This window comes from Protopterus annectens, chromosome 8.part0 (assembly GCF_019279795.1).
Source record: "Protopterus annectens isolate FY-2018-M chromosome 8.part0, PAN1.0, whole genome shotgun sequence".
NCBI lineage: Eukaryota > Metazoa > Chordata > Ceratodontiformes > Protopteridae > Protopterus > Protopterus annectens.
Genome location: NC_056741.1, coordinates 1,932,614,407 through 1,932,641,044, shown reverse-complemented (window position 1 = coordinate 1,932,641,044; position 26,638 = coordinate 1,932,614,407). Strand labels below are relative to the sequence as shown.

The following is a 26,638-nucleotide window of genomic DNA, read 5'->3' as shown; positions in this document are numbered from 1 at the left end:
ATGCCTGATACCTGCAGTCCCTGCTGCACTAACTACAATCTGACTGATACCTACAATTCCTGATCAATGCCTACAATCCCTGCTGCACTAAAACACTCTTTGCAACCCTGTGCACCATGCAGCTTTTTTTCCTGTTATTCTAAGTGTTACATTATACCTTGTTCGCTGCTTGCGAAACACAAACTGTTAGTCCTGGCATTCTCAGTTATGACTTGTGAAAGCAATTTTAACTCATTCTTAAAATCTTGTCTCAAGTAAAAGGGAATTTTCTTGTGTGGTTATAAAGCAGATGTGACTGACTGGTGTATGCTCATGATGACAATGATTTTTTCTTCACAGCATGTTCGCACAGCTCAGTCTAATTTTTCTGCATTGGATGTATGTCCATATTCATTGGCATTATCTATGCACTTCTTTGTTTGTTTTATATATAATGCATAGCTGTGAGGCAGCCCAACAGGACTGAGTCCTTTCCTTGCAGCATATGAAAGCCACTGCACTCTGTTAGTCTGTCTCTTTAGTTTCACTGTACAGTTAAACGAGCCTTTAAGTGGAAAGCGTGTCTTTGACCTTTGTTTGCATATCTTGCTTGGTGTCTTCCTTAGCACTGGCTGGAGTTTTGGTTTCCTGACAGTGTCATAATTCATTAACATCACTTGAACTCCTTAATTGTACTTACTTTATAAGTGCATATTGTACGGCTACGTCTAGTGTAGCTCTGCATTTGTCTTCTTCACTGATAGCACATGCACAAACTGACTTTGTGCTGTTTGGTGCATTTAGTTAATTTTTTATTAAGTCTTCTGTTTTTTTTTTCATATTCCCTTCTGATCTCTGTTTTCTGATGTGATTCTTTCTTTCATGTATGTGTCTCTGATTTGAGTCATTGTTAGAGTTGCTTCTGCATATCTTTGCAAACATTTCCTCTTGTTTTTGTCTCTGTTGCTATTTTACATTTCATTAACAATCTTTGCTTTGTTGAATTCATTCTGCACTTCGTTCTCAGATATCTATAGTCACCTTACATGATCTAATATGCTGTCAGCTATCATGTCTGATTCAAGGAATGCTTTTCTCCTGGCTGTTTCTGACTGACAGTTATCTATGATTTTTGCGACAGTCTCAGAAAACACATCTTTCATGTGCCCTTTTAGTCATGTGTGCTACATATTTATTGATTCACTTTTCTGAACTGCATTTTTGGATTTATGTATTCCAAGTGTATGTTTGCTACAGATAAACATGCTTTGCTTGAGTGTGTTATACTTCAGTGTACGTGCAGTCTGCTTGCATTGTCTCGTACAATCTACATATGCAATTTTATTGCCTTTCATCTTGTCTGTTTTACAGTTTTCAGTGCCATTAGGTTATTATATATTCTGCATATGCAGTTCTAACACTTTCTGTCTTGCTTCATTTACAGTTTTTATTGCTGTTAGGTCATGTTATATTTTACCATCCGTATTCGTGCTTCTGTGTGTCTTTGTTATCTTTATTCCTGAAGTTTTCAACTACTTTTTTTTGTTTATTATTAACTGGCTGTATTCGGTTATGGCTCCTGAAGTCACATGATTACATTTACTCTTCAGTGCTTATACAGAATACTTCTTAATGGGAACTTTGATCTGGTTACAAACTGTTTTATGTTTCTCTCATTGTATGCAGCAGTATGTCTGCCTGGGTGCCATATATTCCTGTCATAAATATTTCTACATCTTACTAACCCGGCTTTGTTGTCTGTTGTAACTTTCTCTTCATCACTGGGTCTTTATATCTTTGTTTTTGTCACTACTTAAAACTGTCATATGTAAGGGTTTGATAGCTGAAATGTCTCCAAGAAGCAAAAGTAACAGCTGTGCTAAGAAGAAGCAGACAGTAGGCCAGAATGCTATTAAAAGTTAGTGTTTTGTTTAAAGGAAAGGTCGATAATTGATACCCCCCCCCCCCCAAGAATTGTAAATAAATGCAAATGCATTATAAAGGTGCAAAGCTTGGTATGCTGAATTTAAATGCAGTTAAAATATTTTCAAAAATGAAACGTATGTCACTTAACTTTAGGTCCCCTATTTTTCTTTTTGAGTAAGTACATTTTAAATGAGAAAGTACATTGAGTATCCGTTGCTTGAGTTCCAATAACTTGGTGCTAATCACTCACAAATGCCTATACTTGTGATTGACAGCACATTAAAAAAGTGTATTTTGCATGGGGTCAGCCCCCCAAAGTACTCCTGATGTGGGTGGCTGCACCCCATACCCCTGATATCTAGACATACTGCCTTGAGGTCATGATAGTTTAGAGAAAGTACATTTAGAGACTGTCTGTATGTTTGTTTCTCTCATACTCTTAACACACTGATGAGTGTTCATCTGTGAGTAACTGAGTGGTGGGCAGTTAGAATGCAACCAAGTAAAAGACAACTGAGGCAGAATCATTCAGTCTATAACCAGAGGCACCTACTTTCACAACAATTTCCTTTAGCTATGCTGGCTGGGAACTTTGTTAGGTAATTGGCATCAGTTACTGATATTGTACAGCATACTGCATAGCTTTTTTAATATGCCTGATGAAAAGACATGTAATTTGTCTGAAAACTGACACTTGCATTTTTATTGCATTTCCATTTCTTTTTAGGATATTGTGATATAATGGTTACGTTCTTTGCCTCAAGGACACAAGGTCCAAAGTTTGATCTTGGCTACTGGTAATTGTCTGTGTAGGGTTTGCATGTTCTTCCTTTTTCTGTGGTAGGTTCTTCTCAGCTGCCCAAAACATACTCGGGGATGAAAGGTATTGGATTTAAACCCAGCCCTCCCAGATGAACTTGAGAGGTATGAAGAGAGTACACACAAGAATAAACAGAATTATTATTGTATATAGTTATTTACATTTTGGAGTTTCTTTTTATCAATGATTGAGTTTTTGATTTTATAATATACTGACTTTTGATAACATTGAGGCCTTCTGACTGCTTTTACTTGCCACTTTACAAACTTTGTTTTTTGTTCTTTTTTGTTCAAATTGTGTTGTTCTGATGTATCCTGAGTTATATTTGTTGGAGCTTAAACACTTTGTCACATACTTGGCACAGACAACAAAATGTGGCAGAGAGACATTAGTGACTATTAGTTTGCTTGCTAATTACAACTCCTGTATGTAACTGAAGATTAATGCATATATTTATTAAAACAGCTCACTTCCATGTAGAAAACTAGTTCAGGCTGTCTAGCCTTATGCAGCTTATTCTAGTATCATTTGCAGCTATTCAAACTGTGCATTGTTAACTGTATAAAGGCAGAACTACAATCCAGTATTCCATTCGCAAACTTTACCAGTTAAGCAATGAGACTGTTGCATCAAGGAATGGCACAAATCATGCATGAGGCAATGACTGTTCATTTTTCCACACCTAGATCAGTAGATTTTAAAAGCCGGTATTGCATTTGCAGTTCTAACCTGTGCACTGTAGTGCTCCATGTGTGGTATAAACTGTAGCAACTGCTTTGTACCTTGCAGCAAACAGTTTGTTACAGCTTAAAAGTAAAACAAAAAAAGTTTTTATTTTGACTAAAAGGTTTGTGCTGTAGCACTTCATGCAAGCAAGGTGTAAACTGTAGCAACTGTACAGTTTGGTACAGTTTAAAAATATTTTTTTTTAAACGAAAACATGAATGCCATAGCGCTCCATTTCATGTAGGGTACAAACTGTAGTTTGCTACAGTTTAAAATTAGTTGAGGGTGGATCAGGAGCAGGACACCGAAACAGGACCTGAAATGCTGGGATGGGGAGGGGGGTTCATGCATCTGATCACCTGGTTGGTGTGCCAGTAAAAGGAAGGTCCATTTTTTTTTTTGCTTTTCAATGGAAGAGCTGGCGGGGGGTAGATGTAACCTTAATAATGCATGGACTGTCTTATTACAGTGAAGTATTTTTTTTTTCCTACCAGCCCAGGGCATTGGTTGAACCAGCTATGCAAGTGACCTTGAGGATAAACCTACTGGATAAATTTAATTCTTTTAGTAGACCATTTGACACCAATAAAATAACTAATGCTCAATAAAATAGCACCAGAGAATGAGCATTCGTTATGTCAGTAATCTGTGGATAAGTCAGTGGAACTTAATTTCTCTAAGAACTCTAAAGTCTACAAAAGCCACCAGCTATAGATTGCTCTTTGAATGCACATTTAAGTAAATTGCTTTCAGAGCTGCAAGTGGTGTTGTCATAGTGTAGTTGTAGCTGGAGGTGATTTGAGAGGGTGATAAACTGATTATGTCAGTATTCCAGACTGATAAGTGCTATCAGTGGTAACAGTTTCCTGGATGGTGAGCCATTGTGGTAAGTGAGTAACTTTTATATCGCTTCTTGTGAACTACATGACATACAGTTAAATTCGTAAACACTAAGATGTTTTCCTTCTCCCTTAACTTTGTAAGGAATTACACGTTGAAATCCATGCCTCTGCCAATGAATGATATAGTGCAGGCTTATCGAAATAATCCAGAGAAAACGGAAGAAGCAGTGCAGAAGGTAGGAGACATTAACTTCAGAAATGTACATTTCATCTCTGGGTTGTAGAAGTTACAGTTAGACCTCACTAATTTAAATTTTAACTTACTATGAACCATGCAGCACTGTCTGCTTTTTAAAGGCATGCTTTCCATTTTCGGTATACATGACAGGATTTCTACTCAGTCCTTTATCGTGAAAAAAGTCAGCCCTCCTCATAATTGGACTTATGCTTGAAGTCTTAGAATCCTAAGAAAAGAGATCAAAGTTAAGATTCCTGGAGTGGGGAGCTTAACATCACAGTCTGCATCGTAACATCTTTCCTTCAATTAAATCATCTAATCGTGTTAGCTTTCTGCACTGCTGTTTGAGTGACATTGCGCTACTCTTTAGTTATTGGCTTTTACGTCAATTTGCCTGTGTGTTTAAATGATTATTTACTTATGTAATACTATGGATGAAGCATGATCCAGTCCAGCAATGATGTACTTTTATTCTGTGGATATTGTACAAAAATGAGTTAATATTGGTTAAGGATGTAAAATGAAACCTATAGTGGTCAACAAAGATCACAAGTGTAAAGCAAAACTCCACAAAAATGCAACAATAAATGTTCATAAAAATACCCATCCTTTAAATACAGTTAGCATTGTCGCCTCACAGCAAGAGGTTCTCCCGTTCGATTCTCGGCTGGGACACCTTCTGTGTGGAGTCTGCATGTCCTCCCCACAGTTGAGTGACGCTAAAGACATGCAGGTAGGTGCGAGCGTGAATGGGTGTGCCTTCTTTGAAGGTTGGGCGTCGGGCTGGCAACTTGGCACCATAAAAATCCACTGCCAATCATGAGCGGACCAGAGTTCCACTGTGGCGACCCCTAACCGGGAAAAGCCAAAAGACTTTTTTAAATACATAATTTTTGAGTGGTAGTCTGTTCTCCTGTCCTCCCAGAATAGCAACTTCTCTTCACACCTCAGTCTCCCAGTATGGTACCCCCAAATTAGTGACTAACAAAATGCACCTTGTTTTCTTTACTCCAGTTCACCCAGCACTGGAGACAGCATTAAATTACATTGGTAACAGTCCTATAGCCAATGCAGTGAAGTGAAGTGCTAACAGTTTAGGAGCTCACTTAAAGATGCATGATACTTAAAGTGTTGACAAACCTCAGAACAAACAGCTTTCTACGTGAGGAATAAAGAATCATTAATTGAGCCTAACAGAGACTTTCTTTGAGAGAAAGAGTCTTGTCCTGCCAGAAGCATAACTGGTTCATCTCACACCCAGTGCTGATCCCTGATCTGGTGCCATCAACTCTAAGCTGAGGAGTGAAAAAAAAAAGTCAACTCTCCTGTTCTAGTGCTCCAGGCAACATTCATTTTTTCCCAGCCTGCATCCCTCAACTTAAAAAAAATATATCTTTAACAACTGCTGCAAACTGCTTGCTACATTTATGACAAGTGGCATGCTGTAACTTATACCACATACAAAGTGCTGAAATTCTTCGGTCCTGCATCCATCAGCATTTATATCTGTACTGGCATTCAGAAATCATGGTATGGAAATGAATGCCGATCTGCTCTCCTGATCGAGCGGCATCTCCTGATCGACTCCTATAACACCTTAAACCTGGTGCATCTGTCCCCTTCACCGTACCCTATCTAAGCTTTTGCATCCAGCTGTCCATAAAACATCTTGTCACACTCCAGTTTATTGGGTCCTTATGATCAAGTGCACACCTGCTAGATATACATTTGAGTACATATATTTATTGAGAGTACAGTGGATATAAAAAGTTTACACACCCCTGTTAGGTTTTTGTGATATAAAAATGAGACCGCAATAAATCATTTCAAAACTTTTCCCACCTTTAATGTGACCTATAATTTGTACAATAAGCTGGTTGCATAAGTGTGCACACCCTTACACTAACACTTTGTTGAAGCACCTTTTTATTTAATTACAGCATTCAGTCTTCTTGGGTAGGAGTCTGTCAGCATGGTACATCTTGACTTGGTAATATTTGCCCACTCTTCCTTGCAAAATTGCTCCAAATCTGTCAGATTCCGAGGGCATCTCTTGTGCATAGCCCGTTTCAGGTCACCCCACAGATTTTCTATTGGATTTAGGTCTGGGCTCTGGCTGGGCCATTCCAAAACTTGAATTTTATTCTAGTGAAGCCATTCTTTTGTTGATTTGGATGCATGCTTGGGGTCATTGTTATGTTAAAAGGTGAAATTCCTCTTCATCTTCAACTTTCTAGCAAATGCCTGAAAGTTTTAGGCCAGAAGTGACTGGTATTTGGAACTGTTCATAATTCCCTCCACCTTGACTAAAGCCCCAGTTCCAGCTGAAGAAAAGCAACCCCAAAGCTTGATACTGCCACCACCATGCTTCACCATGGGATTGGTGTTCATTTGGTGATACGAAGTGTTGCTTTTGTGCCAAACTTACCTTTGAACTGTGGCCAAAAAGTTCAACCTTGGTCTCAGACCATAACACATTTTCCCACATGCTTTTGGGAGACTCGATGTATTGTTTTGCAAATTTTAGCTGGGCCTGGATGTTTTTCTGTGTAAGAAAAGGCTTCCATCTTGCAACCCTACCCCATAGCCCAGGCATATGGAGAATACAGGAGATTGTTGTCACATGTAGTACACAACCAATACTTGCCAGACATTCCTACAGCTCCTTCAGTGTTGCTGTCTGTCTCTTGGCATCCTTCCTGACCAGTTTTCATCGTGTCTTTTCAACAATTTTGGATGGATGTCCAGTTCTTTGCAACATCACTGTTGTCCCATATTTTCCCTACTATTTGATGACTGTCTTCACTGTATTTCATGGTATATCCAATGCTGTGGAAATTTTTTTGTACCCTTCTCCTGACTGATACTTTCAACAATGAAATCCCTTTGATGCTTTGTAAGCTGTCTGTGAAACGTGACTTTTGCTACAGCAGGCAACTGAGTAAATGTCAGGAAAATCCTACTAGGACAGCTGAACTTTATTTGGGGTTAATCAGAGTCTCTTTAGTTGATGGCAGGTGTGTACCCAATAAGACTGAATGCTGTAATTAAATCAAACGGTGCTTCAACAAAGTATTAGTTTAAGGGTGTGCATACTTATGCAACCAGCTTACTGTACGTTTTTTATTTTTTATATTTTTCTCCTAACAGATTTGTTTGTTTTTCATTTGAATTGTACAGGTTATAGGTCACATTGAAGGTGGGAAAAGTTTTGAAATGATTTATTATGGTCTCATTTTTTTATTTCACAAAAACCTGGCATTTTAACAAGGGTCTGTAAACTTTTTATACCCACTGTACGGACATGCATGGAACATCAGTTGGCAGGTGTGGTTCTGCCCTTTAAAATAAGTGATTTTTTTGCTGTATAGGACAGATACCTGGCCTACCAGACCAAAGTGCATGGATAGGTGGATTTTGATGAGATTTTATGTGCTTGCTTGCACAGATTTTGCTTGCTCTTTTAGTGACTGATGCTATTTCTATATCTAAAGACCCTCAACTATAAAATGAGGAGGAAAAAAAATTGTGGGCTGTTAATGCACCACACCCCTGACAGCTGAGGAGTGTGCACGCATGTGCACACACACACACACACACACACACACACACACACACACACACACACACACACACACACACACACACACACACACACAAAAGATTGGCTGTTTTTCCTAAAATTCAGGGGTCAACCTGGTGCCATTTCTTTGCCATGTCTCTTTACAGCTGAGGAAAAAAATTCTGCTTTTGAACTGTAGCAAGCTGCTTGCTAGAATGCTAGAATTTACAGCACACATGCACTTCAGTATTGCCCAAGAGCGGTATCAAAATTCATTCTAACCATTTCCTGATTGTGCTCCCCTAACACCTTGCACTCAAGGAGGCTGCTGTCTTTGCCCTCCCCTAGCAGTGCTTCTGTCTGCAGGGAGGTATGTGTTGTGAGTATTGTGCAGATAGAGTTTGGGGTTATGAGTGGATATTTATTAGCTGGTCTGTAGGATTGAAATTCTGCAACGTGTGTCAGAGAGCCGACTGTTTTGAGTGAGTCGGTCAACATTTGGTTTGGGGAGGGAAATCACAAGAGTGCAGAGTATGTGCATGTGTGTCTGTGTTTATGTGTAGGTAGTGGTTGCAGTGTATGGGAGGTCAGAAGCATGTGGTGTGTGTCATATCAAGGTTTTTTGTAGCAACCTGTATGTGATGTGTGTTCACTGATTGAAAGCTTGAGCTTTGTTTGTTCTGTTGGGCGGTGTGGTGCGTATTTAAAAGTTTGTCAAGTTTTGCTTGGTGGAGGTTGTGTGAAGGTTGTGAGATGAGTATGTGCAACTCTGTGTCCTTAGCTGCACTTATCCCAAAGGTAAATGCAGTCTTGCCATTGTTTATATAAGATTTTGTTTGGTGTGGGTGAACTCCTCCATATAAGAAATATGTTTTTAATCGTTGTGTTTTCAGTGTGTGTGGATATTGAATGGTATGTGTAGGAATTTACTATGTGCTCAGTTATGTGCTCGCATTCATATATGTGCAGAATGTTGCAGTGTTAATGTGCCATTTAGGTAAGGGAATATGCTCAGCATTCCTCAACTTCTTAGCATAAGAAATCTGGTCAAAGCCAAAGATACTCAGGGGAGAAGGTCTAAAATCAAGGACATATTTTAAATGTTGCTCTTGTAAATATTGCTAAAACAACAGATGTTATGTTAACATGCATTTTCTGAAGGCTCTAAAATCTCATATTTGAATGCGATTATTTAGTGAATTAAATCCTCAATGATTTGACAGAAAATCATAAATGTTATGAGAAACAGACCAAAAATATGAAGCATAAATCTGGATGTTCTGTAAAAGAACAAGTAAGAGATATGCTTCTCAGTCAGTATACAAATACATATACATACAGTATACACACACACACACACACACATATATATATATATATATATATATATATATATATATATATATATATATATATATTTATTTTTTACTAGTAAGTTCTTGATTAGTTCAAAAATTAAGATATTGTTCTAACCTGATAGGTGTAGGTCTTCAAAGGTGTGCTTCTTAAGGAGTGTATTTGTCTATGATCATATGACCTGCTAAGAAGAACTGAAAGTGTTAAGGGAGACGACACAGTGATCATTTTGGAGAAGTTAGTAGATTACTTCATCTCTTCTTTTAGCAACTGGAGGGTAGTAAGCCCTCCAGTTCAAATAACAATTATCGTTTCTCAGAACAAAGAAGTAAGTCAAGAGGCCATGTTTTGAAGAGTTTAAATAAAAGAGACTGAAGCATTAAATGAGTTAGAAAGTTATATTTTAAGTGGGAAAGGAATTATTCTTCCTCCCAGAACTTTTCATAGCTAGAAATAGAAACATGTCATACTTCTTTATACAGTTGTCTTACTGTGAGTTATGTTTGGAAGGAAACCAAATAATATACTGCCTAAATGATCGGGTATGATGTAAAAGGGTACAAAGGAATTTGAAGACATGTCCAAAATCACAGGGACAACCTGAAGGTCTAAATATGTCCCAAGGGAGATATTTTCTTATTTTGTTGAGATAGCAGAAAAAATAAGTAAAGTTTTAGTTCTATGGTAGTAAACACACATAGAGGAAGATCTGAAGATCTATCAGGTGCAAACTGAGTAGAAGTTTCTTTGCAAGTGGTGTGTACTGAGACAGCATTACCTGAATTTCAGGTAAAAACTAAATTATCTGCATAAAATATAGGTAAGATTGTAGGTAAATTGGAAGGGAGGTTACTGATAAACAGAACTGCAGTAAGACCCAGTTCAGAAGATATACCAAAAGATGTGCCTTTGGCTGGGAATTTAATTTATTAATCTGACCTGTAAAACTATCCAATAAGGGATGTGACCCAAATTACTGGCAGGGATCAAGGTGTAGGCCTACCTCATTGAATTGCTCGGCTGTTGAGCATTAAGCAGCAGAAGCAAAACCCTTGGTGATATTCAGATAAGTTGCTTCCATACGATGCCCCTTGTCGTTGTTAAGGAAGTAGAGTAAAACATGGCAGCTTGACGACTACATTCCAGCTGGAAGCCATATTGGTACAAAAAAAAAGATGCCGTATCTCAATATGACTTTAATAATCTGGTCAGTGACAGTGTTGTATCTATATATGCATGTATGTATGTATGTAGTAGTCTGGACAGAGGCAGCTTATTCTAAGATTTTCTAAGAGTGAAGAACACATAGTCCAGTATTGTTAAAATTACACGTTAAGAAGATTGTCAGAGCCAGGATTTCTGTAAGCAGGGAAGTATGAAAAGGTTCAAGAACCTGCTAGAAAGTATTTGTGTGACATGAAATGGAAAATATTAAGAACAAGGCAAGAAGGGCTAAGATGTAATGGTACAGAACTGTATAAAATAATAAGCTTTCCTTCAAACTGAAATTGCGAATAGAGTAGTGTCAGTACTGAAAAATTGCATGGAGTAGAAATGATAGAAAGGGCGACTGTGACAACTGAAGGCAGAGAAAGGAACAGCAGGTGCAGTGGTGAGCTAAGGGTGATGCTTTGCAGTGCTAGTGACTTGGATAAAGAATTTAATTAGTTTGCAAGGTGCACCTATAAAGGGAGGGGTAGATAGTGCAGTCATAACAGTGACATGGCAGCAATCAAAAGAAAGCTCGATATGATTATTCTTGGATTTACAAAGTACAGGGTAAACAGGAGAGTAAAAATGATAACATGTTGCATTTCTGAGTTGTGAATAAAGCCGTGAAAGTGATGATAATGGCAGTGAAAGAAAAGAAAAGACTGATCTGTTTGTCTTGAAGTTACAGGGAGAACAAAGTGTTCCCTTATGGGCTGCTGCAATACACGGACAGCCAGGTGCAGGGAAATGTTGGCACATTTAAAATCCTAATCATGGATGAACAAAGAGGTAACCATACTCATTGTAGACCTTAATCTTCTAGCAATGAAGTGGGAATAGAGTTGCCACCTATCCGTTTTTTTTCCCCGGACTATCTGAAAATCAAACCAATCATTCAGTAGTCCAGAAAACACTGCATAAACTCCGATATTCTGTTTAAAAAAAGAAATAGACTATCAGAGTTTGTTAAATCTTTGGATTTACTCTGCTTTTATACAGAAAAGCAGAGTAAATCGGCAGCATCTGAAAAGGGATAAAGATGGCGCTCCTCCTTATCTGACATGACAATGTCACAAAATGGACAGAAAATAGGCAGGGAGAGGGGATGAGATGAGCTTGGTTATGGGAGGTGCCAGAGGTGTGGCCTTGGTCCAGTTTTCACCACAATGAACGGTGGCAACCCTAAGTGAGAAGGGCACACCTCTAGAGTTAAGAGGGAATGGGAAATGTTAGAGACTTTATTGGGGGCTAGCGTTGAACTAACACTGAGGTCCTCAACCATGGGTGACAGTATTCTTTACTGCTTTCCAAGAGGTGAAAAGGAGATGAAGGAATATAAGGTGATACATAAACTGGACGTTGGTAATCATGCCACTATATCGTTTACTATCACAAGAGTAATACTGCAAGGTGCCAAAGAAAACTGATCCAGGACAGACTTTAGTTGAATATAAAATGGACCAGAAGTAATAAAGAATGAGAACAGGAAATGAGACTAATGGGGGAATTTTGGAATTAAATTAAGGTAGGGAATGAAAAAGCAAATGAAATCATGTATAGTTACGAAAAGGAAGTATGGGGAAATGAATTAAACGATCTGACTGATCTGGGACAGACGAATGCATTATAATTGAAAAGAATATAACTTACAGAAGGATGATAAATTGGTGGCAAAATGAGTAAATGGCTTATGCACGTGTAACAAAAAATAACAAAGCCAGTGGTGGCTGGTGACTTCAATGCAAGAAGGGATGGCTGCAGGAAGCAAATGAGTGTGTGGGGCTAATTGAAATGGGCTGGGGCTATATTATGACAAGTCAATGACCATTACTTGTGATCAAACAGTTGATGGCGTCAGCCACTTTCATCCACAGACTGCATCAATGCCCACTCATAGTAAATTCTTTGACTATGTGCGCCCCAAATATAGGTTCATAGGTTCATACTAGGCTATCTGCCCTAGGGCATTTGACTGTAATCAACATTTCCAGCCTTAGGTGAAATGGAGCCCTAGACAAAACGACTTAATGTGACCCCCATTGTCCACTGATCCTCCCTACCCCTCTCCAGTGCTCTACCTATCCCCCACCCCCATACAAGCCCCATGCCATCCAGATTGATTACTTCTTTCTTCCTTCAATCATAGGTCATTTCCCGTTTGAATTTTTTTCTTCATTCTTTTAATACATACTGTATCCAACCAAGAAGAGGGGTTGTGGATGGATGAATCTGACCAAGACTCCACTGGAGTAGTTGTGGAAAAAGTAATTGAATTAAGCTTGGGTTGTAGGGTTCCTGATGTACTAAGGTGCATCTCAAGAGATTTTTATAATCATTTCATGCAATGATGGCTTGATCAACAAATCATAAATAGGGAAAGAAATTCAGTTGTATTGTTTTTTTCTTTCAAGGAAAAATAAGTTGTTTAATGCCTGAATGTTCAAAGCTAACAACATAGTAGTTCTTAATGAAACTGGATGAGAACTACAAGGATATACAAATCGTATCCAGGAATACTTTATCCCCCTCTACTACTACAGATAAAGGTAGTCACCTTCTATGTACTAATGTTTAAATGGGATGAAGGAAAAATCAGAAATGATCACAGGCATATACCATACACCTGAGGGTCTGATAGAGGAAACTGATGTACCTGAATAAAACCTATATACACACAGGGAGTACATTTTGACTCCACACAGAAGACATCACAGCCAAAAATTCAACCAGAGAACCAAGGGCTGTGTGATAGCAATGTTATTCACTGCATCACTGTGTCAGTGATCAGTTGCTATAACACACATCCTACCCAGACTGCTGCAGACCAACAAACAGCTTCCATACCCTGCATGTAAAGCCACAATTATTGATTCTGTATTCCTTAGATGTCAAACTGTATGAACATAAAAATAACAATTGCTCTCAATAATTTAACACAAATACTCAGCTGTGACCATCAATTTTACGCTTTTCTATGGTTGACTGCATACCTCAGATGTTTAATTATGAACAAACTAATGAATATATATATATATATATATATATATATATATATATATATATATATATATATACACATTGAGTAATATACCTACTCAGCTCACTGCCGTATGAATACAGTGTGCAACGCGCACTACAGGCCCCTCCATGCCCCAGTTCCTCTCATCCTCTTAGCTCAAGAATCAAGGAGAAAAGTAAACAGTAGTGGAGGTCAAAGGGCCAAAATCAGGAACAGATATTGCCTTTAACTTAGAGAGTTGCTAAAACAGCAAGCTTTTTCTTAGGTCTATTAAGTCTGAAACTCATGCATCTATCGTAATTTAATGACTGCTTTAATGACTGCATTCCTCACTGATTTGCACCCACAAACATTACAACAGAACAAAATATGAGGACAATTAGAGACATTCTGCAAAATCAGTGACAGATGAGAGCATCCATGCTGGCCCCACCACACATATGCAAACACATACAAACACTTAGACACAACAATGAATTACATCCACCTTTACAACTGAGAAAGTACATGATAGAACTTTGACTGTGATCAGATAAATGAATAAATAAATAGCTGCACTCAAGAATGTATCTTTTTAGCTCACTGTGGTCAAAATATAGTGTGGCACTATCTGTATATCCGTCCCTCACCCCATATACTTTTCATTATCTTAGCACATGAATCTAGGATAAAATGAAAAGATATGGGGACAGGACCAAACTGAGGGACAGGTATATTGCTCTTATTTTAAATACTTAGAATGTTGCCAGAATAATAGGCTTTGCATCAGATTGCTTTTTTCTGAAGGCTATTTAGTCTGAAAATCAAATGTATTACATTTAGTGATTGCAGCCATCATTCATGCCACAGAAAAATCACAAACTTTGCAAGAAACAGACCAAAGTAAGAGTCACAGATAGGAGACACTCTGTGAAAGCAAGGCCATTTGAGGGCATGTATGCCCATACACATTCTAGCATATGGAGTAGTAGCTCAGTAACAGTAACCAGCATTGTAGGGAGTCTAGGAATGAGATTAATGTTACTTATTACAAAATTGATAATGTATTAACTGATATGATGCTGTAACATATTACCCCTAACATCTATAGGTATTTAGAAAAGCCTGTTATACCTTCAATATTTGGTACACCTAAGTACATAAAAATATAAATGTCCCCCCTTTTGCTTCATAGTATCTGCAGACAGATCTAAAATATACCCTCTGACAGTTTACCTTGACAGACGTCTGAAAGTATTCTATGATAACCACCAATATATAGTGAAAGACTCTTGGGACTTTCTAGGTAATTTAAATCAGCAACCATCTTCAAGTGATGGAGTCTTTGCCACCTTAGATTTGGTGGATTTTTTTCTGTCATCCCACATGTGAAATGTTTAAAATGGTTCCATGAGCCCCCCCTAACATTTGATTTTATTTAAAATGTTGATATTATTGTTTTATGACATTTAAGGAAACTGTCTTGGACAACAATTTCATGTATTTTGAAGAAGAATTTTTTTAAACAAAAGAGTAGAGTGGCTATGGCTGCAGTATGTGGTTGCCCTGTATTCCAGTCTAATTATGTGGTACTGGCAACAGCACTATCTTTTCAATTCACCTTTTTCAAATATTTAACATATATCAAAGATTTTTGGATAACATTTTTATCTTTTGGAATGGTTGTGAGTGGACACTAAGCAAATTTCTGAAATACATAGGTGAGACCATATATGTTTTGAAATTCACTCACAATATGTGCCATGTAAAAATAAATAACCCTGATACAACCATCAGCAAGAACATGGAAATGGCTATATTTGTTTTGACCATTTACAGGAAACCCACCTTTTCTAATTCATATCTACATTTTCAGAGTTACCACACTTTTTGACAAAATAAAGATTTGGCTAAAGGCCAGGTAGTGAGGCTTGCTAGGATAATTTTAGATGACACAATATTAAAAAAAGAGCTGGAAATTTTGATAGATCTGTTTTTAAAGAGTGCATAACTCACCAACTTCTGTCAACACTAAGGGATGAAATCCTGGAAGGCAGGGGGAGGAAGTATAAATCAATTCTGGGGTTAGGGCTACCAGTTATTAACAGTTCTGTTAACTACAAAAAGCTCCCATTAACAATGGTAACTTCAGCAGAATAATGGTACTCGGGGTCTGATATCAACACTCTAAAAAATATCATGAAAGAAAACTGGAAAAAATGTAGTAGCCCTAGAAACATTGGGTGAGGGGTCAGATTTTACGTATAAAAGGCATGTAAATGTAAAGGAAGCATTAGAAATACAGGCACTAAAATCAAATGGTAGTACATGCAATAGAAAGAGTTTAATGAAATGTGGCCATTGCACACGCGTAAGTTCATCTATACTGGGCCAAAACTGAAGCTCAACATTTTAAAAAATAGACTAATATTTAAACGAAAAAATACATGTGACACAAAAATAGATCTATATTTATATTTTTGATAATGTCACTATTTTTATGTGGGTAAAATGGAGAGAATCATGTGCAAGCATTTATATAAACACAATTATGATATTGAAAATAAAAATGACTATAATACATTTTTAGACACACTCTGCAATGAAAACATTTCTCAAAGGTTTTGTTTGTTGTTCTTGAGCATGTTCCCAGCCAACCCAGGAGAGGACCATGGAAAATTAAATTAAAATGTAGAAAACTGATTTTGCAGGTGCGGCTTAATACAGACCAATTTCTTGGTTAAGTGACACCATATCTATTAATAGTGTGTTGAAATTGAGAGCTGCCATATTATGAACTTATAATGAAGTGTTTTGTTTATAGTTTAAATAATTTAACTTTTATTTATCTTTCATCTTAGTGGGCATATGCACTTTAAACCATGGTAATGGTTTACTCATATGAGTACTAAATGGGTTATTTAAACCTGTGACATGTAAAAATAGTTCTGATGAAGTCCTGATTTGTTGGACTAAACACTTAACTCTAATAAAGTTCTTTATTTCTTTCATTACCCTGTGATATTTTCAAGATTTGGGTTGTATGGCTTATGGCACTGGTGTATTTCATTTTAGTTTGAAGTTTCTTAGGACTGTAAGCTCCTTTGTGTTTGTGTTTCTATCTGGCCAGTTTCTTCATATTATTTTTCCATGTATAATCTCACTATTTGTTAAGATGTTTAGCAACAGATTAGCACATGAATAGCACCTGTGGAGTGGAAGACAACATTTATAATACCATCATATAAAGGTGGTAATACAGAAGATGTAACACACACAAGTGACACCCGTGGAATGGAAGACAACATTTGTAACACCATTATATAAAAGTAGTAATACAGAAGATGTAACAAGCTGCAGAGGAAGACCAATAACTTTAACCTCCAAAGTCATCAAATGCTTTGAAAGACACATTCTGAGGTTGTCAATAAGAAATAATTATGTATCTAAGTTGAATATTAATCAACATGGGCTTATTAAAGGGTGTTTTACTTTCACTTCTCACATCACATTCTACAACAAAGTTTCCTCTTTGCTGGATTTTAAAAAAATGTATGATGTTTTTCTTAGATGTATCCAAAGCTTTTAAATGCTTGTTGTGCAAACAGATTGCTGTGTATATGTGTCACATAGGAATAAATTACTATACAGTCAAATAGACAAAAATGGCTTAAGGACTGGAAGTAGTGTGGTCATATAGTTCAGGGACAGAAGTCTTTTTAGAGAGACATTAACAACAGCATTCTTCAAGGGGTGATGTTTAATTGACTTTCAAGATGGCTGCAAACTAATCAACAGCTTAACTTCAGCTCTCCCAGTGTAATAAAAGAAACTGAGAGATAAGGACCAGTAACTTTGCCTGGTTTAGTAAAATTCAGTTACTGACTAGTAAGTATACTGCCTGGATGTCAGCAAAGAAGAAATTTAGAGAGCCTGAAAGAAAATCAACTAGAAAAGGTAAAGAGAAAACACTGACTGGGAAGAATCCTGCTCAGGAAAAAGCAGTTCAGACACCAGCTTTGGTGCAACAGATGGCTTCTAGTAATTTAGAGGACAACAGAAATCAAATGTGCTCTGAGTTGATCAAAATAAAAGAAACAGTTAAGGGGTATATCAACTGAAATAACAAAAGGCTGGAAATAATGGAAGAAGCTTTAAACAGCTTCTCAGATGAACTGATAAAACTGCAGAAATCAGAGGTTAAAATGAAAACAAGGCTGGCTGAGTATAAACTGCTCAGGAAGAGCTGTTTCAAAAACTGGTAGAGTTAGAGGACAGAGCACACTGAGAAAGCCTGAGATTTTCATGAAAGCACAAATAAGTAACTAGACTGGTATTCTACAGCAGGGTTTATTCAATAAAAGGGCACACAGTGTGTATGCTTCAAACCTGGCCACGAGAAAGTAGCCAATGCTCGTATCGGTAAAGATGCAATCGTACCAGCAGAAAGAGTTGATCCTGACAAAACTGGGGCAGTAGGCCAAAATATTAAAAACTGAAGACAATAGAGTGTTTGTGGAAAATGATAAATTTGCAGAAGAGAATCAAAATTATCCCAACAATCAAGGGATGTTGAGAGACAGGTGGGAGTTTCAAGCTGTTGTATCCAGCTGTATTCAGTATATTTTTTTCCTGGAGGAGTATTCATTTTTTTAATGTAGAACAGGCTAAGGGGGCAATACAAAAGTTTGTCCAACAAAGGGTGAGCCATCAAACAGAAAAGGACTTTGCTTCTCATTCTTCTGATGGTAAGGCTCATAGAGACACATAGCCAGTGAAACCTTTTCCAGTGTTTCAGAGGAAAATGCTTGAGAGACAGAAAAAAATCACAAGAGTTGACTACAAGAATCGGGAGTACCTTTGGACATGAAACATAGTCTGGGGTTGGGGGATGGAGATGAACAGGAAGAAGATCAACAACACTGAAATTAGTGATAATGTGAGACTGTAAAACATCAGTCACATTTATAAATTATGGCTTTACTAGAAAAAGTGGCAGAGAAATATTGGATTTTTGTTGACTTTGTTAAACTTATTTGGGGACTGACAAGCATATGCCCCACTTCATGTCATTAGTGTTTGGAAGGACACTAAAAGGGAAAAATAGTGAGGAAAGGGGGGGAAGTAACAGTTAGTGAAACAATTTTTGTTTTTAACAAGACCTGTATAAAACATTTTATGACATAAATAGCATGTTACATTGTAAAGTATTTTCAATGATTGTTATTTGTGATAAAGATACTAAAGTAAACAGGTGCTTTTTCTCACTCCTTTTTAGTTTTAAGAAATGTATGCATTGCAAGAAAGACTGGTCAAAAGCATGTTTAAGAAAACAGGTTGCAAGTTTGCGCTGTTGGGGTTGGGAATAAGGTGTAAAAGTGCAATGATTATAATACATGTAAAATAGAAATGTTTTCTTTTACTTTTGCAAAGGTGGGTGTCTGGAATAATGTCCTTGGATTAATCTAATGGCAGGTTTTTGCGAATGCAAGACAGTTTAAAAAAGTAAGATCACAATGCAATAAATAATTTTCTTTAAGCAAATATATTTTCAGTGTCATTTGAGAAGTCTGGAGCTGAGGGCATCTCTATATTTTGTTCTTGTGTTTTCATGGAAACAAGCTGACTAATGGTAAAGGTAATAAATCTTGAGGTCTGGACATTGTTTACTGAGAGAAACACAAAATGAAAAGGTACAAGGGCAAGAAGTTCAGTAAAAAATAAAGTCTGAAATTATTAGAAGTGAATAAGATATAGCAGCTCTTCTGGTAACTAAAATGCATTGATGGATTTACTTGAACATTGCATAAATTAGTTTGATGTAAAGATAGCCAGAGCACTTTTTAGTAAGACTAAAAGTTAATGTTTGAAATATACAAATTGTTTTTCCCATCTGTGTGGGGAATAAAGATAAGACAAGAACAGACTGCAATTAGTGTAAGTAGAAGCACAGGCTATGAAATGCGTCTTAACATGGATAACTCTAATTTTAGGTTAGGTTTTGTCTGTGTGCAGCTGTTAATTTCAGACAGTTGTTTATATTAGGAGGGTTACACTTTATTATTTGAAGAGATACATAGCTTTGTGTGTTTGTTTTAAATGAATAGGTTTGGGGCTAATCTAGGGCCAAATTTTTTGAGCGTTTTCAGTAAAACAAAAAGTCTTGTAAAACATGACATAATTTCAAACAGAGATGACAAGAAACAACTGTATTAAAGATCAACGTGCCAAACAGTAGTGGGTGCATGTAACAGAAACACTTGAAAAGAGACCATAGCTCTTTCTCTTGTGAAAGGGGGGTGGTCACTTTTGTATTCAAGCCAGCTTCATGCTACTCATGTCAGAAGTGACAAACTTCATGACACCCATGCAGATGGGAACTAAAAGTTTGACTGCTGAATCCTACATTAAGGCACTGTACGAGCACATCCACTTGTGTATGAATTGTGCCATCCCAAATAGAACCAAGATGCTCTCCTCCAAAAAAGGAAGCTGATCTGGTGGTCCCCTGCCATAAACAAACTTTACAACAAAAGGAAGAAACTGTTGCAGAAAAGAGGAAAATCCCAGCATGCAAAAAACTCCCTTACCAGCCTCAGTAAGAAGCTGAGATCCCTCATAAAATTCTTCAAAGCTAGTTATGAAAATAAAATTGTCAAAGATTCCAAAGACAGCCACAAGGTATTCTATACCTATGTCAAGAATCTAAATGGCAATGCTCAGATCTACTCAGAGCTACAACAGAATGGCATTAAATATACTGATCCCAAGGATATTGCCAATATTCTGGCAGATTGATTTAGTGTCAACTTCACCCCCCCTCTCACCCCCTAAAGGGCCCATCTCAATACTGAAAGATTGCCAAATTCTGGTAATAATGGCCACACAGATAAAAAATGCTCACTCCAAAGCTAAGAATACAGCATCCATGGGACCAGACGACATCCCAGGCTGTGTACTATATAAACTACAAAATGAACTGGCACTTCACCTAAGTGTCATGTTTAATCATAGTCTCAACTCAGGCTTCGTACCCACTGAGTGTCGCACAGCTACAGTTATCCCACTCCACAAGGGGGGATTCACCTTGGATCCTGGGAACTACTGTCCCATCAGTCTCACTAGCCTGATCTGCAAGGCCATGGAACGTATTATCATGGAACGTATAAAGAAAGACATTGGCAACCTTCAAACGCTGGAATCCACTCAGTTTGGGTTCATGAAGAGCCGATCTTGTTTCCTGAATCTGATTGACTTCTTCGAATCAGTCTCCAGAGCTGTGGACGAGGGTAAGGCAGTCCACACAGCCTATCTGGACCTCACCAAGGCCTTCAATGCCATCCCCCACTCTGGAATCATAGCTTACTAAGCTGGACATTAATCCCTACATCACTCGATGGGTTGCCAACTGGCTTACTGACAGAATCCACACTGTAAAAGTAGCCGACTCCAAATCCAGCTCCAGACAAGTGACAAGTGGAGTACCTCAGGGTTCAGTCCTGGGACCGCTCTTGTTTGGCATCTACTTCTCTGAAGTACAGACCAACACTAAGGGACTCTGGCTAACAAAGTTCGCAGATGACTGCAAACTGGGAGCCATTACTGAATCCCCAAATGATGTGGATATTCTACAAAAGGGCCTTACAGAAAAAGATGCTTGGTACCAGAGCCATGAGCTTAAGCTCAGGGCCAAGAAATGTATAGTTATCCCCTTTGGGAAAAAACATGTACCCATGAATTACCACATAGGTGACAGTACACTAACCACCAAAAGTGTGATAAGAGACTTAGGGACACAGCTGGACAGTGGTCTCACCTTCGATAACTACATCACCACAACAGTCAGGAAATCCTTCTATGTGGCACACCTCATCACTAAGGGCTTTTCATCTAGAAAAAGGAGGTCATTGTCCCACTGTACTCATCCCTCATTAGACCCATTATAGAATACAATGCCCCGTTTAGTATGTACCTCTGAAGACATCTGGAACAACTGGAAAGGCCACAGAAATGCCTCACTAAAAGAATCACAGGCCTAAAGCAGATGCCCTATGCTGACTGTCTAAAAAAACTCCAGCTATACTCTGTTGCATATCGTCTACTCAGAGGCAATCTCTGCTTAACATACAAGGCCATGTCAAACCCAGAGCTATTGGAAATGCTACACTTAAAGAAATCCCAATCCCTCAGAGCCACATGCTCCATGGATCTAAACCTTGTCATCACAATGAACAAAACATGGTGGAGGGATAGGTTCCTGACCCAGAGACTCCCCAGACTCTGGAATAGACTTCCCATACATGTCAAGCAGAGCACCTCTTTTGCCTTCTGCAAAAGGAGCCTTGACAATTGGATGGGAGATAGGAAATTCACTCTGGGGATCATGTCAGTTGTCCTGCTAGACAGGGGTCCAGGGAAGTAAATATTGTAGGAAGAAATAGCCAGGTAATTGGTATGGCTAGGCTTGTATAGGCCCTAGGGCTGATAGCCTAGTACCAACCTATGAAACTATGAAATAGACATTTAAAAATGCTGTCATATATAATAGGAGGGAGTGATAATTTCTTATCATAATGATTTCACTAAACATATTATTTTGGAATGTGAATGGCCTCACAGGTATAGCTAAAAAGGAAAGGGTATTGAATTATATAAGAAATGCAGAGTGCAAGTAGTGCTACAGGAGACACACTTGGAAAGAAACGAGTATGTGAATTTGATAAAGAAAGGATTTCATGATAGAAATTCAGCAGAGTATCAGGGACAAAGGGTAATGCCGCGGTGGTACGGCGGTAGCGTTGTTACCTCACAGCAAGAGGTTCTCCCGTTCGATTCTCAGCTGGGCTTGGGAGTGCCTTCTGTGTGGAGTCTTCATGTCCTCCCTGCGGTTGGGTAGTGTTTGAAAGACGTGCGTGCATAAATGAGCATGCCTTCATTGAAGGTGAGCGTCAAGCTGGCACCTCGGCGTTTCATAAAAATCTACTGTCAATCATTAGTGGACCGGAGTTCTGCTGTGGCGACCCCTTACTGGGAAAAGCTGAAAGACAAACAAACATCAGGGACAAAGGGAAAGAGGAGTACTTATACCAATTGCCAAAGGAGTTCCAATAATGATAGAAGAGGGAAAAGATAACAATGGTAGATTTGTGGTAGGAAGGAGTTACTGGCAAGCTAGCATTTATTTATTTACCACCTAAAACTGCTATAATGGAGCTTAGGAAATTTTTTGAAGAAATGATCAGCTTTCAGCAGGGAATATTATTTATAGGTGGTGGGTGAAACTTGATTTGCAATAGTGAGGATGAATCTGGGGGGTTTAGTAAGGAAAATATAACAAAATATGGTAAGATTTTGAAGAAATTTATGAAAATATTTTGTATGGAAGATGTGAATTCAGTAGCAGGAACTCTGAGATCATTTACATATTATTTTCCAGGGTACAATAACTGGACTAGACTAGGCAGAAACTATATTTCATAGGAGAATGTGTATTTCATTCAAAGCTTTGACACATCTCCAATAACTATTTCAGATCATGCACCAATAGCAACTAAAATAAAAATGCAGGGAAATGAACTAAAAATGAGACAGTGGGAATTATTTGATAATTATTTGGAAAAATACAGAATAAATAACCAGGAGTCTAACTGTCAAAGTTAAAGCCATTTATTAAAACACAAGTACAACTGGAACAGCAAAAAATGCAAAGCTTTTATTTATAATGAACTTTCCCAGTTCTTTTTCAGTGCATACTAAATTCAGTTAAACTCAGTCAGCTTTTTAAACTAATATGTCAGCCTATCGGACATCATACGTACATCACATGACCTTATTTAAAATTACATATAAATATATACATTTAAAAAATGACAAAAACAACAATACATTAATAGCAGCCAAGTAAGTATATTGTAACATACATTATATATAGTACTGCTTTTTCTTTAGCACTGGTTTTAAACTATTCATATTATTTATACCAAGTGCAGTATCAGCCCTAAAGTAGTTAATCCACTTATACTCCACTAACTCTGTTAGATTAACTACATATTCCCCTCTCTTTGGCTTCTCTACTTTATGTAAAACCCTAAACCTAAGTGCGTGTTCATTACCAATATTTATAATGTGTTTGCTTAATGCATTAGAATGAATTATCCTCTGCAATTCAGAAAGGTGGGAGCCAGTTCTCTCATTCAATTTCTGATTGGTTTTACCTATATAGAAGCAAGTGCATGTTTCACAGTTAGCCAAGTAAAGAACATTATCAGTGAAGCATGTGGCAAAAGTAGTGAATCTAAACACATTGTTACTAACTGGGTGGAGAAACTCATTATTCATACTGATACAACAATATACAAAATTATAACATGGAATGGTAACTGTTTTACTTAACATAAAAGTATTACTTGTATAGCAAAATGCATAATCTTTATAAAAAAGATATTGCTCTCTTATATCTTATCTCTTATAAGCAAAACATGGACGATCCCTCACTCTCTCTTTTAATTCAGGATCTGATAGTAATATTGCCCGATTCTTGTGTATAACTTGTTTAATCAAGCTAGTATGGCTATTATACTTAGTTACATAACCCAATTGATAATTCTTCTTAATACTATTATTACTATCGGCATTCAAAATACTGGCACCATCAAAACTATTCAATAGGTGACCTGAAAAATAGGGAGCTCCTACATCCTGTTGATGTGCTAACGCATATTCTTTATTCCATTCAATCATCTTAGCATCACAGCCTCTAGTTTCAAAATAAACAGTCATACTTTTTAGTTCTTCCAAACAACTTTCATCCCTGGTACTCAGTCTACTTGCCCTTAAAAACTGGCTATGGACAACACTATTATGCATAAACCTCGGTGGCATACTGCTGTAATGAATATATTGTGTAGATTGTACATTCTTTTTATGTATTTTTGCATTAAATTGTCCATCTTTAAACATGACAGTTATATCCAAATAATTAATTATTTCATGAGACTTATTAACATCTAAAGTTAAAAATGTGGTAGTTTTCTCTAGTTCAGAAACAACGTTTAGTAATGTGTTAGAATTCCCATTCCAAATGAGGAAGATGTCATTCACAAATCTCTTGTAAAATACCAAATCATCATGGATAAAATGACCATCTTTGTGGATAAACATCTCCTCCCTCCTCCCATCTTGCAAGAACCAGATTAGCATAACGATTAACAATGGGTGTGCCCATAGCTACACCCAATTGCTGATGGAAAAGCTCTTCATTAAATATAAACATATTGCTATTAAGAACAATGTCTAACAATAGGCAATACATTTCTATTTTCTCACTAGATAAATTACTGTATGTTAACATAAATTCTCTTAAATATTGAATGCCGAAGTCATGTAGTATGATGGTAAACAACGATTTCACAGCCATCATTATTATTAAAACATTAGAGCCAATGCTATATTTGGACCAGTTATAAAATTCCTTAAGAAAATCATTAGTGCCTTTAATAAAACTTAAACTATATTTTAATAGCTTTGACATTTGTTGGTCCAAGTATTTAGATGTAGCAGTTGTAACCCACTGAGTACCCAAAACAATAGGTCTCATAGGTGGAATATTTAAATTCTTGTGAAGTTTAGGGAGGCAATAAATCACAGGAACTACGGGGTTGGAAACATACAAAATAATTATATACATCTGGAGTAATAGAAAGATCCATAAGTAAATCATATAAAAAATACTTCACTTTATATATAATATAATTTTTAGTTTTCACATCAATCTGTTTAAAAGCCAGAGAATCATACAATAGAGCATACGTCCATTCATTATATTTGCTAGTATCCATGATAACAATTTTATTTGCTTTGTCTGCCTGTTTGATAATGACATGTTGCATTTTCATCCGTCTCTGTAAAGCTTGCCTTTGTTCATAATTAAGGTTAAAGTATTTTGCCTTACATCCAATTTTTCTAAAAAATATATCATATATTTCATTTTTGCATAGACTATAAAAAGCCTGTGTCACTGGCAAATGAGCTGGAACAAATGTGCTGCTATGCTTGATGTTATTTTCAACATTAGTTAAATTATTTTTATACAACTTTTTCAAATCTACATTATGAACAAATAATCTCAATTCAGTTAGGGCATCACTTATGTTACCCTCAGCTGAGTGGACAAATGATAATCCCTTATCCATAAGTGAAAGCTCATCTTTATCAAAGGAGTGGCTAGACAAATTAATTACAGTATTGCCAATGTTTATTTTTTGAGAGTCTTGCTCCAAGTTGTGGGCCGTACCTGTAGTGTGTTATACGATCCCCTCTGAGGCCTCAGTGGTTGTTCTTTCATTAGTCCTGGCATCGACCTGCTGTTTGTTCTCCTCATTCTGCTGCAGCCTTGCAGGAAATGTAATATGTGCAATGGCAGCTGCAACAGAAACTTGCTCTCTAAAAAAACATTATCTTTCTGAAGTTCATTCCTGTCATGACATGAGGAGTCTATATCTCTGCTGGAATCAACAAAACAATCCAAATCGGCAATGGCTTCTCCTACTTTCGTTGGTGATGTATTTAAGGTAATTACTATATTGGAACACTCAACTGTAATGGAAACAGGAGCTGAGGCACAGGGCGGTTCAGAAGAGGAGGGATCTACCAACCGTTTGGTCCCATTACTGGCTTGTACCTGCCCAGATGTTTGACATTGTTGATTTCTCGACCAATGAAAAAGATTGCAAAGTTTAAAGTCATTCAGATCCCTTAAAAGTTTTTTCTTCTTTGTAAAAAGCAAACTTGTTTCAAATGTTCTATATTTTTCAAGCATATTATTGTATTCAAGCGATACCAAATCAAAATCAGGAGAATTAACAATCCGATCTTCTAAAGTTTCAATTTCGCTTGAGGGTTCTGTTTCAATATTACTAAAGAACTCAATCATGAGCTTCATATAATCAAAGCTCAATTTTAGATTAAGCCCTTGCCAGCT

At 37.3% G+C, this 26,638-nt stretch overlaps 1 protein-coding gene across 3 annotated transcripts in view; it reads left to right on the top strand.

The window, feature by feature from the left end:
• LOC122809736 (capping protein, Arp2/3 and myosin-I linker protein 2-like) overlaps positions 1-26,638 on the top strand; it is a 1,549,910-nt gene that overhangs the window by 1,130,861 nt on the left and 392,411 nt on the right. For all 3 annotated transcript variants that reach the window (XM_044081444.1, XM_044081445.1, XM_044081446.1), the window contains exon 20: positions 4,436-4,529. In XM_044081444.1, coding sequence (XP_043937379.1) covers positions 4,436-4,529 — 94 coding nt within the window. The remainder of the gene's footprint in view (positions 1-4,435; positions 4,530-26,638) is intronic.